The sequence below is a fragment of the Polypterus senegalus genome, chromosome 10 (assembly GCF_016835505.1).
Source record: "Polypterus senegalus isolate Bchr_013 chromosome 10, ASM1683550v1, whole genome shotgun sequence".
In the NCBI taxonomy this organism is placed as follows: domain Eukaryota; kingdom Metazoa; phylum Chordata; class Cladistia; order Polypteriformes; family Polypteridae; genus Polypterus; species Polypterus senegalus.
In genome coordinates this window covers 56,308,099-56,321,867 of record NC_053163.1, presented here as the reverse complement: position 1 = coordinate 56,321,867, position 13,769 = coordinate 56,308,099, and the positions used below count along the sequence as shown (strand labels likewise).

The following is a 13,769-nucleotide window of genomic DNA, read 5'->3' as shown; positions in this document are numbered from 1 at the left end:
ACCGGTGTTATGCACTGAAATGACAACCCCCCCGCAGCGTAAAATAACCGTGCAGAAAACGAACTAGAAGTGGTTTCCTTGCGTTCGTTGGGTTTTGAACGGCAAGAAAAAGCTGCATGCAACGTTTTTTTGATGCCGTATAAACGCGCAGCCGGACAAACGCACGTCACCAAAGCCCGTGTGAACACTCTCATTGACTCCTATGTGTAGAAAACACTCGGCGCTTGATCCGCGCTCACCGGACACTACGAACACAAAAAAAAACGCTCGATTTTAACGCCCGTGTGAACAAGGCCTTATTCTGCACTTTCCAAAATAATCAGATTAATAAAGCCCCTTACACACATGCTTTATAGTATTCTCCCAAAATAAACATTCTTTGAAATTACCATGTCCTGCTTCATACATACCAGAGGGACTCAGCATTTCCTTGGGTTCACACCTGAAACTCTCATCCCAGCTAATGGAGCAGAGTGTGAACAGAGCACAACATGAACACAGCCACAAACTGCAAAGATGTTTTCTTTTTGAGTTGAAAATACAGTGATGATGTGCAGTGTTCCATTTTCTCTTTTGAAAAATTTCCACTAAGTATCTGACATATTTGAAACTTAAATTATTTTGGATGGGAAACTTAAAAAACTTCAAAAATTATTACGAATCTCAGTTTCCAGTGGACAATACCGTACATCCTGCTCTCCACAATGTCAGCTCTTCTACCCGAGTACATAGCTTCTTTCACCAGAGGAAAACAACATCTCTGAATCAAGCATTTGAACATCTGTGTTAGGTGGGAGATGGATTCAGTGGTTTCCTTCTTTGGTTGGATGCTGAGAAGCTCCTTTATTCAATTCAAAATCCGGCTAATTGTCATTTCATCACTTGATACCTTTGTATGATATGAGAACAGGTAGAGGCAGATAAAGTTTAATCTTGATTTTTGTTTATTTTTTTCATTCATGGGCCCATCCTGGAAATTGCTTGTCATTTTATTAGGTCTCAGTCAAGGATAAAATTGTTTGTTTGACTGTCCTTGGATTTTTATGGAAGCTTCATAACAGAGAGAAGCACTTAATTAAGGGATTTACCAGTACATTGTTTGGATAGCTTGTTTGTGTAAAGAGGCTGATAATCAACCAAAGACATGTTGAAAAACTGGTTCTGCAACTTGCACTGTTTTGATGTTTTGTGTTTCAGCTAAGGTTCAGTTAACTCAGTTTTTTGTCATTGGGTTTTCCTCATTATTAATTGTATACCGGCACATTTTAAACCTTATACTACAACGACCAACACAAAAATGCCTTGACAGGACTTAACACAAGACATGTAATCATAACTGAATTTTCCTCTTCAGTTTAAACTTCTATATCTTCTGAAAGAAACATGGTGCTAATATGCTCGATGAGGCAGTGGAGCAACTAAGTGGCACATCTCCATATGCTACTCTGTCCAGGGTGGTGACTCCACACCACGTTCCTTGTCTTAGGATAGTAGGTCTGGTTTCTGGCATGATGATCTTTGTCAATATTAGTGAACTGGGAAGCTGCTAGATTATGAGCGTTCATTTTATTCTCCTAGTGCACCATTAGTCATATCCAGTGATTTGAGTTGAAAAAAAGAACTGTTAGTAATCCATTTTGTTTCTGCGTCTTCACCCTCCTAGATAATGTTTTAGATGCAATGCTGATGTTACAGTTTCATTCAAAGGGAAGGGGGTCCCCCCTTGGAGGTCAGAGAATGTGCTGATACATAGAAATAATTTGGGATAGTAGTGGGGCAGGTGCTGTTCTCCTTTGGAAGTCTAAAAGCACAAAGCTTGTAGCTGTACAGAAAGTAGTTTGGAGAATGGAGGGGAAGGACCCTCTTAGAAGTTCAAAAGCTCTTTGAAACAACCTTTTTTTAAATCTATATAATTCGCACATTGTGAGAAATGCTGGTAGGCAAACATTAACTGCCGATACGTCTCTAATGGCAAAGAATGGAAGAACTGGCCTGCTTCAAGCACTACAGCAATGCTGAATGTATTATGTAACAGTAAGTTAAATTGCATTATTTAACATATATGTTGATCATTAAAACTTTAAGAAGGATTTCCTCTATTTGATTGTGTTATATGTTTTTATTTCAACATTGTAAAAAAAAAAAAAAAAGGTTGTATTCACCTTCTCCTCTATCTAAACTAATATTGTATTGCCATCATATTTATTTTTCAGTTGCAAATGATGAAGTGGATTTTAATTATCCAGATGATTTTGAAGAGCCTGAGGAAGACAGCCTTACAGAGGTTGTCGTCAATGCCCGGAATGCAATGGAGGTTGCGGCTGAGAATGATGCCTTCCATGAAGAGAGGGAGAGAGGACAAGAGGGTGCATTGTCTGCTACTTTAAAAACTATACGGAATAAATGTATAGGTAAGGAAAAATCATCTGGTGTTTTCTGGTTTTATTGACTTGTTAAACTGGAAACATTTAAGGAAGCTTGGATGAGGAGCATGTCACTTAAAAAATCCTCAAGTCAGTGGTGCACTTTATATAAAATAAAAGTAACTTTTAAATATATTTGAAAGAAAACACTAATCTGGATGTGTTATATTTAGCTAACAATATTTCAATAAACTACAATTTTATTTCAAGATTGAAGTGAAAGGTGGGATTACATATTCCATAAAAGCATAGTCTTTCAATTTTTGTAATGTCAAAAACAATGAGGAAAATGTTTAATGCAAAAAAACAAGTATGTTACATCAGTCATAGATGAACATCAAAAAGTTCAAGAGATACTAACATTACGCAACATAACATTCTCTAACCTTCTTAGAGAGAGCGTACACTGATACGGCGCATTGCCGCACTTGGCACACGATAAACCACCTTAGAATCCCACCTCAGCACCCAAGCGCAGCCGTGCAATGGGTGACACCTCAGCAGCACACTAGTTGGAATAGAGTGGAACAGCAGGAGGTTTTTTACTGTGGCTGGAGTGCCAATCCTGCCACCAACCTCCGCCAATTTATATTTTTGCATAGCTCAAGTCTGTTTCAGCAGCTTATAACATAAGGAAAGAATCAGTCCTGACAGAGTAGTCTGTTGCAGGACCCCTAAATTAAATATGCTAGATTATTGAGACTTTTTTTAGATCCCCTTTGCATGTCTGTTTTTAATACTTTGTTGTGTACAATAGCATATGGTTAAAAGCTGATCAATTAGTGGCTTTCCACTCGGAAATGGAGCTCACACTGTGCAGCAAGTAGATTTAGTAACACATACTGTATTAGAAACAACTTAAATCATATTAATAGGCTAATGTGGTATTAGCCATTCAAGCGAGCATACTTTTTAAATTTGTTTGCTGTAAAAGCACTTCATAATCTAATGAATATCTCTGTGGTTGTATTGTATGTATTTGCTACTGTTTATAATTTTACATGCAGTTACCAAATGATCTGTTTATCATTAGCAAGTGAGTGGCTAATATCTAATACTTGCCAGATCACTGTGTCCAATTGTTGTCCGAGTACACCAGGGCAGTGCCGTGGATATGTAGGTATTATTAAAACGCATTCGACTTTAATAATGTGCCCAGGGATTATCAAACTATACTGTAAGTTATAAACTACACTATACATATATATGTATAGTATATAGTATATATAGTATAGTGTGTGTGTATATATATATATATATATATATATATATATATATATATATATATATATATATATATATATATATATTGTGAACGCTGGCCCCGGCACAGACAGACGGACATCATTGTTTCACCACACACCATTTATTTACATTCACTATTTACAAGGTTTGCTCACGTGCACCCCCAGTGCCTTCTTGCACTGATTCCCCAAAGTCCAGGGCCCACAGTCTTTGTGCCTTCCTGGCGCCTCCGTCCTCTCTCCAGTTCCGTCTGCTTCCTCCCGACTTCCACCAAATGACTGGAGGGAGGCGGCCCCTTAAATAATGCTCCGGATGAGCCCCAGGTGCTTCCGCCATCTGTTCCTTGGCCACGCCCCAGCGTGGCGGAAGTGTCGGATGCCTTCCTGGTAGCTCTCCGGGCGCCACATAAAGTCTTCCCCCCGGCACTTCCTGGTGTGGCGGAAGTGCCGGGCTCCTGGGATAATTAGGCACCGGGGCGCCGCCTGATGGTGGCCACGGGTCCCTACAGGGCTGGGCTTCAAAGCCCTGTACCCGAGGCCCCTGCCTAACCAGGACGGACGCCCCACTCTGTCTGGAGGAGGCACTCGCCCCCTCCGGTCCTCCAAGCGCCCCGGCCGGGCTCCTGCCCGACCGGCAACCGCCGGGATAAACCGGCATCGGGCGCCGCCTGGCGGTGACCACGGGCCCCTACAGGAAGGGCTTCCATGCCCTCAACAAGTGGCCCCAACAGAACCAGGGCGGGCGCCCCTCGCGGTCTGGAGGAGGCACAAGCCCTCCTCACGTCCTCCTGGCCCCGGCGGGCTCCAGCCCGGCGGGGCCACAGTGCCCCACCGCTAGCGAGGACACGGGTCGAGCGGCACAACCGAAGGGCAGCACGTCCCGGTGAGGGTCCTACTATGCCCCAGGGTCCAACACGGCACCCTGGGACATCCGTCTTCGGCACCCCCGCCCGGCGCAAACGCGTCCCTGTGGTCTGCGCCACTCTCGCCCCCGCTGTTCCCCGCAGTTGGGACACTATTGGCCTCTCGGCGTGGAGCCCTCCGAGCGCCCGTTTCAGGAGGGCAGGTCCCTGGCGGCGTTGTCCTCAGCGCTCGTCGGGGCTTGGGCCTGTGGAAAAAAGGAAAAGAGGGCCAGAAGCACTGCCAGGACACTCACCCCGAGTGCCCTGCCGGTCTCCGTACCCGCAGTGCTCCTGCCCCCTCCGACAGCCCCTGACTTGCCTGCTGAAGTCCTCCGTCGCAGGTTCCATGCCCGTCCGCCTGTTGTCCGCGGCACTGCTCGCAGGCGGCTCGCCCAGCCGCCCAGGGGATCTCCTCTGCCCGCACAGAGGACGGCCCTTCTCCGGACGCGCGCACCCAGCGCGCGTCTCTCCTATCGGAGGAACCGGCATTCACCCCGGTTCCTCCTTCTTTTCTTGGACGCGCTGGCGGTCTGGGTCTGAGCACAGCGAAAGCTCAAATCCAGCCCGTCTGCGTCCAGGCAAGCGACAGGAGACAGCTGCAGGCTTGGGCGCAGGCGCTAGGACCCAGGGCACTCAGCAGCCCCGATCCTACCAGCCCCTGCATATTCAAGCTCCTCGCCACGCTAGCTGTCTGCACCGCCGCATCCGTTGTTGGGAGGTCGCCTACTCGGAGCCGGTCGTCCTGTAATCGGTCACGGCCATGTTCGGCGAACCCCCCCACTTGCTCTACGGGAACGGCAACACTCACCACTCCCGCCGTGTTCTGCCTGCCTCCGGTTCCAGCGCGCGCCCGATCCTCCGTCTCACTCGGTGGCTTTCTCGCGACCGCCACCTCCATCAGCTGCTCACACTGGCGGCGAGAACACGTAGCAGCTCCTCTAAAGACGGCTTGGCGGGCCGAAGGGACTCCTCCGACACACGCCGAGCCGCTGGTGGAGAGAGAGACAGACGTCGGTGGGCTTACCTGTCCATCAGCTCCACGCGACGCCTGCCTCCTCTGGGCCACTCCCTCTGGCCCAATCGGGTCTCGGTTTGGCACGAGACTGGCATTCCTTGGGCCCGCCTCTATCCAATCATCGGCGGGCACGCAAGACACACCGGCCAATCCCGTGCCTGTCAGCGGGCGGGACATCCGGCCCGCGGCCATCTTGCCTTCCCTGCTCGAGTGCGGAGGCGTGCCTCTTCGCGCGTTGTGGCTGCGGCGATTCCTTGAGCCGCAGCGGCTCCGTTTCCGCAGCCTTCTTTGCTGCCGCCGTCGCCGCGCTGCCGACAGCCCGTGGCCCGGCGTGCTCCTGCCACGGACGCGGATCCGGTTCGTCCCTCCCTGTAAGAATAGAGGTAAGACCGACCCCGAAGGGCCGATGATTGCAGGGCAGGGCACTTACCTCCCGGATCCCGTCATGCGAGGCCCCGCCCGGTGTGGCCTTCTGTGCTGCCACGCCGCCTGGCTGTCCGTCTCGACAGCGCGACTGAGCCCGCTGCGCCCGGCGATGTCGGGTTCTCCTCCGCACTCGGGGAAAGCCATTCCGCTGTCCGGAGGCGGTTTCTGGGGCGAAACGCTCCCGCGGGGTCGTGCACGGGCCGCTCCCGCGGCCAGTGTGTGGGGTCCGCTGTTGCGCCGGGCCGTTCACAGAAATATTTTGTTTAACTGCAGGTCCCCGCCTTGAACCAGGCGGAGTATCCTGCCGACTACGCCACTGTGAACGCTGGCCCCGGCACAGACAGACGGACATCATTGTTTCACCACACACCATTTATTTACATTCACTATTTACAAGGTTTGCTCACGTGCACCCCCAGTGCCTTCTTGCACTGATTCCCCAAAGTCCAGGGCCCACAGTCTTTGTGCCTTCCTGGCCGCCTCTCGTCCTCTCTCTCCAGTTCCGTCTGCTTCCTCCCGACTTCCACCAAATGACTGGAGGGAGGCGGCCCCTTAAATAATGCTCCGGTTGAGCCCCAGGTGCTTCCGCCATCTGTTCCTTGGCCACGCCCCGCTGGGCGGAAGTGTCGGCTGCCTTCCTGGTAGCTCTCCGGGCGCCACATAAAGTCTTCCCCCCGGCACTTCCTGGTGTGGCGGAAGTGCGGCTCCCGGGATAATTAGGCACCGGGGCGCCGCCTGATGGTGGCCACGGGTCCCTACAGGGCTGGGCTTCAAAGCCCTGTACCCAGGCCCCTGCCTAACCAGGACGGACGCCCCACTCTGTCTGGAGGAGGCACTCGCCCCCTCCGGTCCTCCAAGCGTCCGGCGGGCTCCTGCCCGACCGGCAACCGCACGGGATAAACCGGCATCGGGGCGCCGCCTGGCGGTGACCACGGGCCCCTACAGGGAAGGGCTTCCATGCCCTCAACCCGTGGCCCCCAACAGAACCAGGACGGACGCCTGCGGTCTGGAGGAGGCACAAGCCCTCCTCACGTCCTCCTGGGCGTCCCGGCCGGGCTCCAGCCCCGGCCGGGGGCCACAATATATATATATATATAGTAAAGCTATACTATACACCAGTGCATCTATTTGTCTTTGATAGTAGTGCTGTTTTTTCTTAGCTCTTCTCCCTTATATTCAATTGTGATGTAGCAGTTCTATCAAAAAAGCACTAACTTGACATAAGTTAATCACAATATTTGTCAGCATTTTTGCCTTAAGGAAAATAAAATAAAAAACTCTATGCAAGGTAATTATTTCATAATTTCAAAAAGTTTATTTTCACATTCTTGCCATATTTACTTTTAAAATGACATAGCATAACATGAATGTGCGTACTCATATTGTTTTTTTAGATGTGTAAAGCAAAGACATTATGCAGCTTGGTAAAAATAAAATTGGTGCTAAATTAAGAATCTTTACACTAAATACAAGGCTTATTTAAACTATTTAAAGGTTAGTTTCAGTTTGTTTTCAAAGTTCTTCAGTTCCCACTATTTTCCTAAGGAACCAAGAGAAAGCATTCTTCATTTAAAACTTTCACAAATACAGGATATGGCAGGATTTTATCAAATTCTTGGGTCAAGGCAGTGTTGTGTTTAATTTGCCTTATGCAGTCAGGTTATTTTTTTAATTTATATGTAACCTAATGCAATACTTATTTTATAGAAGCACAAATACCTGCATTACTTTAAAAGCAAAAACAAAAAAAATGTATTCCCAACAATCCAAGTCATGACAAAATACTTTATTTTGTCAGATGTATTGGCTGCTGAGGTTGGTAACATCATGCACGTGCTTGATCTGACCATCCTGTAACAGCTAGTGAGGATGAAGTTAGGCAATCATGTGAAAAGAACTGAATAAAAGTAATAGGTAATCCTGTTGGGGTAAACTTAATATACCCAAGTTAGGGTCACAGTGTGTGCTGCATGCAATCCAATAATGGAAACCAATAAATAAAGTGTCCCTTTAGTTTTCATCCAGCTGTTTGCTGTAGACATGCTGAAACAGTGTGATCAAGGTAGCGCACTGACCATTGTTCATATTGCAAATCTTCAGGAGTTCACACTGGGGCTGGAAAAAGGGGATGGAAGTTATTTACTTAACAGCACATGAAGAACTAGATATATTTATAAAATACAAGATATTTATAAAATTCTGGTCTGTTTCATGAAGGTTCGTATACGAGTTTAGGAGTTAATACCAAATGGTGGCCCAGTGAAATGAGCAGTTTTTCATACAAAAGAAGTAAAAGTAACACACTGTGACATATTGCATGTTATAATAAGTTACATGTATTGAGTAATAAAACTAAGCTACTTTTAAAAGTAACCTTTTCCAACGCTGATCCAGGGCATGTATGAACAAAGTCAAGTTAATGAGGAAGGCAGTTTCCCAGGACAAGGCCTAGTGTAATCCCTGGGAATTTGCTGGTCTGTATATGTAAGAATAGCGGTTAGTGGATTAAACAAGCAAAATATCACAGCACGACCATGTAGGACACACTGATATTGTTGTGAGCGAACTAAACATAGGAGGCCCCAGCAAAATGTTCACAACGTTACAGGTAGCTTCACTAGTTTGTGGAAGTGATGTACTTGAATGTCAGTCAAAACAGCATGGAAATGGGGAGTCTGTGGCACTTGTGCAGTGTGAACTGAAAACAGAACAAACGTGGCACTTCATTAGTGCTCACCCACCTATTTCCAAATTCACTCTTTTCTGCTTGGGTGTGCCATGGAGACCTGCAAGGAACCATGATACCATTTAGCACGGTTAATTTTTGCCTTACACCTAGTGCTGCTGGGACAATTTCTGTCCCCGTGTGACACGAAACTGGGAGGATTACATTAATCCTTTAGCACATTAGAATTAATGTACAGTACAATATCTGCCTATATCATCTCTTCAATTCCTGTCAGTTGATTACGCACTATGCACATATAAGAAGACACCAATGGCAGCAGGCAATATTTTTGCCAATTAATGTAATAGTTGTTAGGAAATAACACAATTCTTTTGCAACATACTATAGTTGTGTGCAACCATCAGAAAAATATGACAGGGCTACAGAAAGCATGTACAGTTTGTAATCTCTCTAACATTCAATAGCAATTAAGGTGAAGATTCGATTATCTGACTTGTATAAAGACGTGTTAGTTTTTTTGGAAATTTTAAAGATTCGTAATGAACAAATCTAATTGCATCTGGATACGGTACTATACTTTACAACACAAGGTGCTTTCAGCATTTACATTTCATTGTTTATGGAAGTCATTTTGCATCTGTAAGATGTGTTTCTTATGAGTGGTTTGTTTAAAAAGGCACACATCACAGTGAACAAAAATATTAACATATGTTAACATTGTTCAGTGCACCCACCATCTGTCACATAACATTCCAATGAGACAAACTTCACATCCATAAGTCAAAATCCCAGATATATACAGCAGCCATCCAGGGGCTGTTGCGTATCCATGCACTTTTCTTATTTGGAGGCATTGCAGAATTCGAGAGATCATCTCAAATTCAAAAGTCTCAGTCTAGTTTTTGTGCTATGCATGAAGATATATATATTTTAATTTTCACAAAAGTTCTGTCTTCTTTTCCTGCAAGTGAAATGTCCCTCTCCTCTATAATTAAGCGCACATGCCTAGAGCCCAGTTTTCTACTCCTTCACCTAAACATGAGCCAGTGTTTAACTGTAAATGCATTATTTTTATTAGACTTTGCTTTTGATTTGAATATTTAGGATTGTTCTTTGCGGTTCCCAATCCAGTTTCTCAGTCTAATAAATAACAAGCCACAATATTTCAGGTTGAGTCTACAATATTAACAGTGAAACAGTCTCTCCACTCAGACAGAGTGCTTGTTTTTGATTATTAGTGTAGTTAGATTAATTTAGATAGCAAAAGTATGCTACATGTTTGTATATTGGCCTGAAAATGTGGCATTAAAAGTTAACAAACATGATTTTCTTTTTTTTTAATCTTTTTTTTGCAGATGATGTTGGTGAAACACTTTATGAAGAAATTAGTTTGCATTTCCTGATGGGATTGACTCCAGAAGACTTGCAGCCTCAGTTTGAACATAAGATGGGTTTGGATCACCTGGAGACTTGTTATCTTATATTCAGCATTGAAAAAGAACAAGCATAGAATGAGACATTTCATAAATCTAAACACACTGATCAACAACATGGACATTGAACAATCGTGGGAATAGGCTCCGATAATTTTGGAATATCAGTCTTTGGGTTATATAGGGCATTAAATGAGTTTTTGAGAAAAGTGTTCATAAATTTAAATTTCTAAAAGCATTTGTGATATACAAAACTTATTAATGTCTTCAGTTCTTTTTTGTGTCATATTTACACAAGCATACTGCTATGACCCTGTATTGTAATAATTACGTTTGGAAAATGAAACAACGATTGATTCATACAAGAAAGTTATCCTGTGGTGTAGCTGGTAGAGGTGCACTTGGGCTTTGTTACCTTCTCTGGTGGGTCACAGGCTGTCCTTAATGTTGATGTGTGTTCCTTCTAGGGTCTTCAGTCATTCACCACAGTTGACGGACATGCTGCCAGGTTTATTGATGTCATTAAATTGCCCATCTGTGATTGTGTGCACGCGCCGCTATTTGAGTGTGCCGTGTGACCAGCTGGCCTTGTATTGTGGGCATCAGTTGGTGTCAGAATAGACCCTACATTGGGTTAGAGTGGATAAAAATACAATGGTTCCAATTTTCCTTTTTGTCCTTAAATGTACGTCAATAAATACCATGCTGAAAATGTCATTTTTGCCAGAATATACATTATGCTTAAATACGGTTTATAATCATGAAAAAAAAAACATGATTTAAAAGGACTGTTACATATTTTCCAAGGGTCATACACTGAACTGTCCTTGGAAAAAATCTTTCATTGTAGCACTGAAATTTGTGTAATAGTTTGCAATGCAATGAAAATATACCAGAATATATTTTGTGCTTTTTAATATTTGACATTTTACATAGTGTATTTTATTGTCTGTAAGGGAGACATGCTATCCAGAGTCTCTGAATAATAAACCTTTGTACTTGTGTTTTTATATTTGGGTCTTTAAAATAGATTTAAAAATATGTTTACTAATATGTTATGGGTTTAGAAATGCAGTTATTATTATTTAGTATTTCTTAAAGTTCTTACATTTTTCAGACGAATGTATATGATTGCCATTGCAACAATGTTTCTTTAAAGTTTTTTTTTAATTAACTTGATAGGAATTGTTACGTATTGCAAAAAAGAGAAGTGGAAAAAAATCACAATGCTTTAAGGCACTGGTTTCACAAATGAACTGATGCCATGATACGATGGTACAGTATAACATCGACTGTTGCTTTTGTAAAACTAGATTATGACTGGGAGAAAGATGCAGTAATTACTCTTATAATAAATAAGTAATATGCCTTAACAATATGAATGCTTCATTTTATATGGCATACAGTGGATACTGAAGTTTATCTTGTTTTGAAGAGGTGTAAGTCAACACTATGAAAGTGGGACATTTTTTACAATTTTGCTTTGTGAGTCAATTATGTAATAATTGGAATTTTAGTGATGTAGGTTTGTCACACTTTTAATGTTTACCCCTGTTACTTCACAGCTGTAAAATCTGACCTGAACAGATCCCTGTCACTGCTTCTCTACACTTAGTCAGCTCGGTTTCTCTAAATGCTGACATTTAAATGTGGCAGAAAACTAAAGTGGCCCAGTATGAGTGAATACGGATTGGTGTTTACCATAATGTAACATTCTCAGACTTTCTTAATCTAACTGAAGGTCACAGGGCCCCAAGCCTTTGGTGCAAGTCAAGAATGGCCATGGACAAGTCGTCAGTCCATCACAGGGCTTACTTGGGCAGACTCCTATATTGACACACACACTGGGGCAAATACAGAATCTCCAATTTACCTAGCACATAAATAAGCTGGAGTGTCAGCAGACAAACCCCAGGAGACAAGGAAAGAAAATGTAAACCCAAGAAGGAAAACGATCTGGTGTGAGGATTTAAACCCATGGTACTGGATCCATCCAGTACCATTGTGGCAATCTTTATAGCCTATATATGAATAGAAATATTTTCAGACAATTTTAAAACAGGCTAAACTGCAATGGTAAACATATTAAGGAAGCTTATTCCTGTCGCTCAAAAAACAAAAACAAACATATTTGGCTTGTTTCACAAAAGTATTGCTATCTTTGGTATCATCATGCACACCCATGCTTCGATTGTCTAGTGATTGATAATGAGGGAGAGAGATGAAGCAAGTGTGTAGTGTGCAATAAATCATGGTGCATCACACCATTTCAAAATAGCAGCTGTAGTAAATAATTGGATTTAAACAAAACTGATAACTTTATTTGTCTTATATTGGATTGCACACAGCACAATCTTCCTGCTTAGGTGTGCCGTGGAGACCTGAAAAGAACTGGAGTACTGTCCACCATGGTTAATTCTTGCCTCACACCCAGTGCTTCTGAGATAATCATTGTCCCTGTGTGTCTCGAAACTGGGATGATTAAATGAATCCCTTAGCACATTAGGATTAATGTACAGCATCTGCCTATATCGTCTATTCAGTTTGTGGCACTTGATTATGCACTATATACAAACATGTAGACCCCAATGGCAGCAGGCAATATCTTCCAAATTCATGCAATAATTATTAGTAAATACATTAACACAATTCTTGGTGGGAACATAGTATAATTATGTGCAACCATCAAAAAGATGGCAAGGTTATGGAAAGCATGTACATTTTGTAATCAACTCTCTTAACATTCACTGAAAGTAAATGTAAAAATTCAGTTACCTGTATAAAGACTTCTAGTTTTTTTGGGAAAGTTAAAGAGACGTCATGCCTGGATACAGTACTACGTTTTACAACACAAGGTGCTTTCAGCATTTACAGTCATATGAAAAAGTTTGGGAACCCCTCTCAGCCTGCATAATAATTTACTTTCAACAAAAAAGATAACAGTGGTATGTCTTTCATTTCCTGGGAACATCTGAGTATCGGGGTGTTTTACGAACAAAGATTTTTAGTGAAGCAGTATTTAGTTGTGTGAGTTTAAATCAAATGTGAAAAACTGGCTGTTTAAAAATGTGGGTCCCCTTGTAATTTTGCTGATGTGAATGCATGTAACTGCTTAATACAGATTACTTGCAACACCAAATTGGTAGGATTAGCTTGTTAAGCCTTGAACTTCATAGACAGGTGTGTCCAATCATGAGAAAAGGTATTTAAGGTGGTCAATTGCAAGTTGTGCTTCCCTTTGACTCTCCTCTGAAGACTGACAGCATGGGATCCTCACAGCAACTCTCAAAAGATCTGAAAACAATAATTGTTCAGTATCATGGTTTAGGGGAAGGCTACAAAAAGCTATCTCAGAGGTTTAAACTGTCAGTTTCAGCTGTAAGGAATGTAATCAGGAAATGGAAGGCCACAGACAGGCACAGTTGCTGTTAAACCCAGGTTTGGTAGGCCAAGAAAAATACAGGAGCAGCATATAAGCAGGATTGTGAGAATGGTAACAGACAACCCACAGATCGCCTCCAAAGACCTGCAAGAACATCTTGCAGCAGATGGTGTATCTGTACATTATTCTACAATTCAGCGCAATTTGCACAAACAACATATGTATGGCATGGTGATGAGAAAGAAGCCCTTTCTG

General features: G+C 43.4%; 1 protein-coding gene across 5 annotated transcripts in view; it reads left to right on the top strand.

The window, feature by feature from the left end:
* Nucleotides 1–10,921, top strand: part of nek12 (NIMA-related kinase 12) — a 36,374-nt gene extending 25,453 nt beyond the window's left edge. For all 5 annotated transcript variants that reach the window (XM_039765801.1, XM_039765798.1, XM_039765799.1 and 2 more), the window contains 2 exons: nucleotides 2,214–2,411; nucleotides 10,055–10,921. In XM_039765801.1, coding sequence (XP_039621735.1) covers nucleotides 2,214–2,411; nucleotides 10,055–10,209 — 353 coding nt within the window. In that variant the 3' untranslated portion in view covers nucleotides 10,210–10,921. The remainder of the gene's footprint in view (nucleotides 1–2,213; nucleotides 2,412–10,054) is intronic.
* Nucleotides 10,922–13,769: the final 2,848 nt, after the last annotated feature.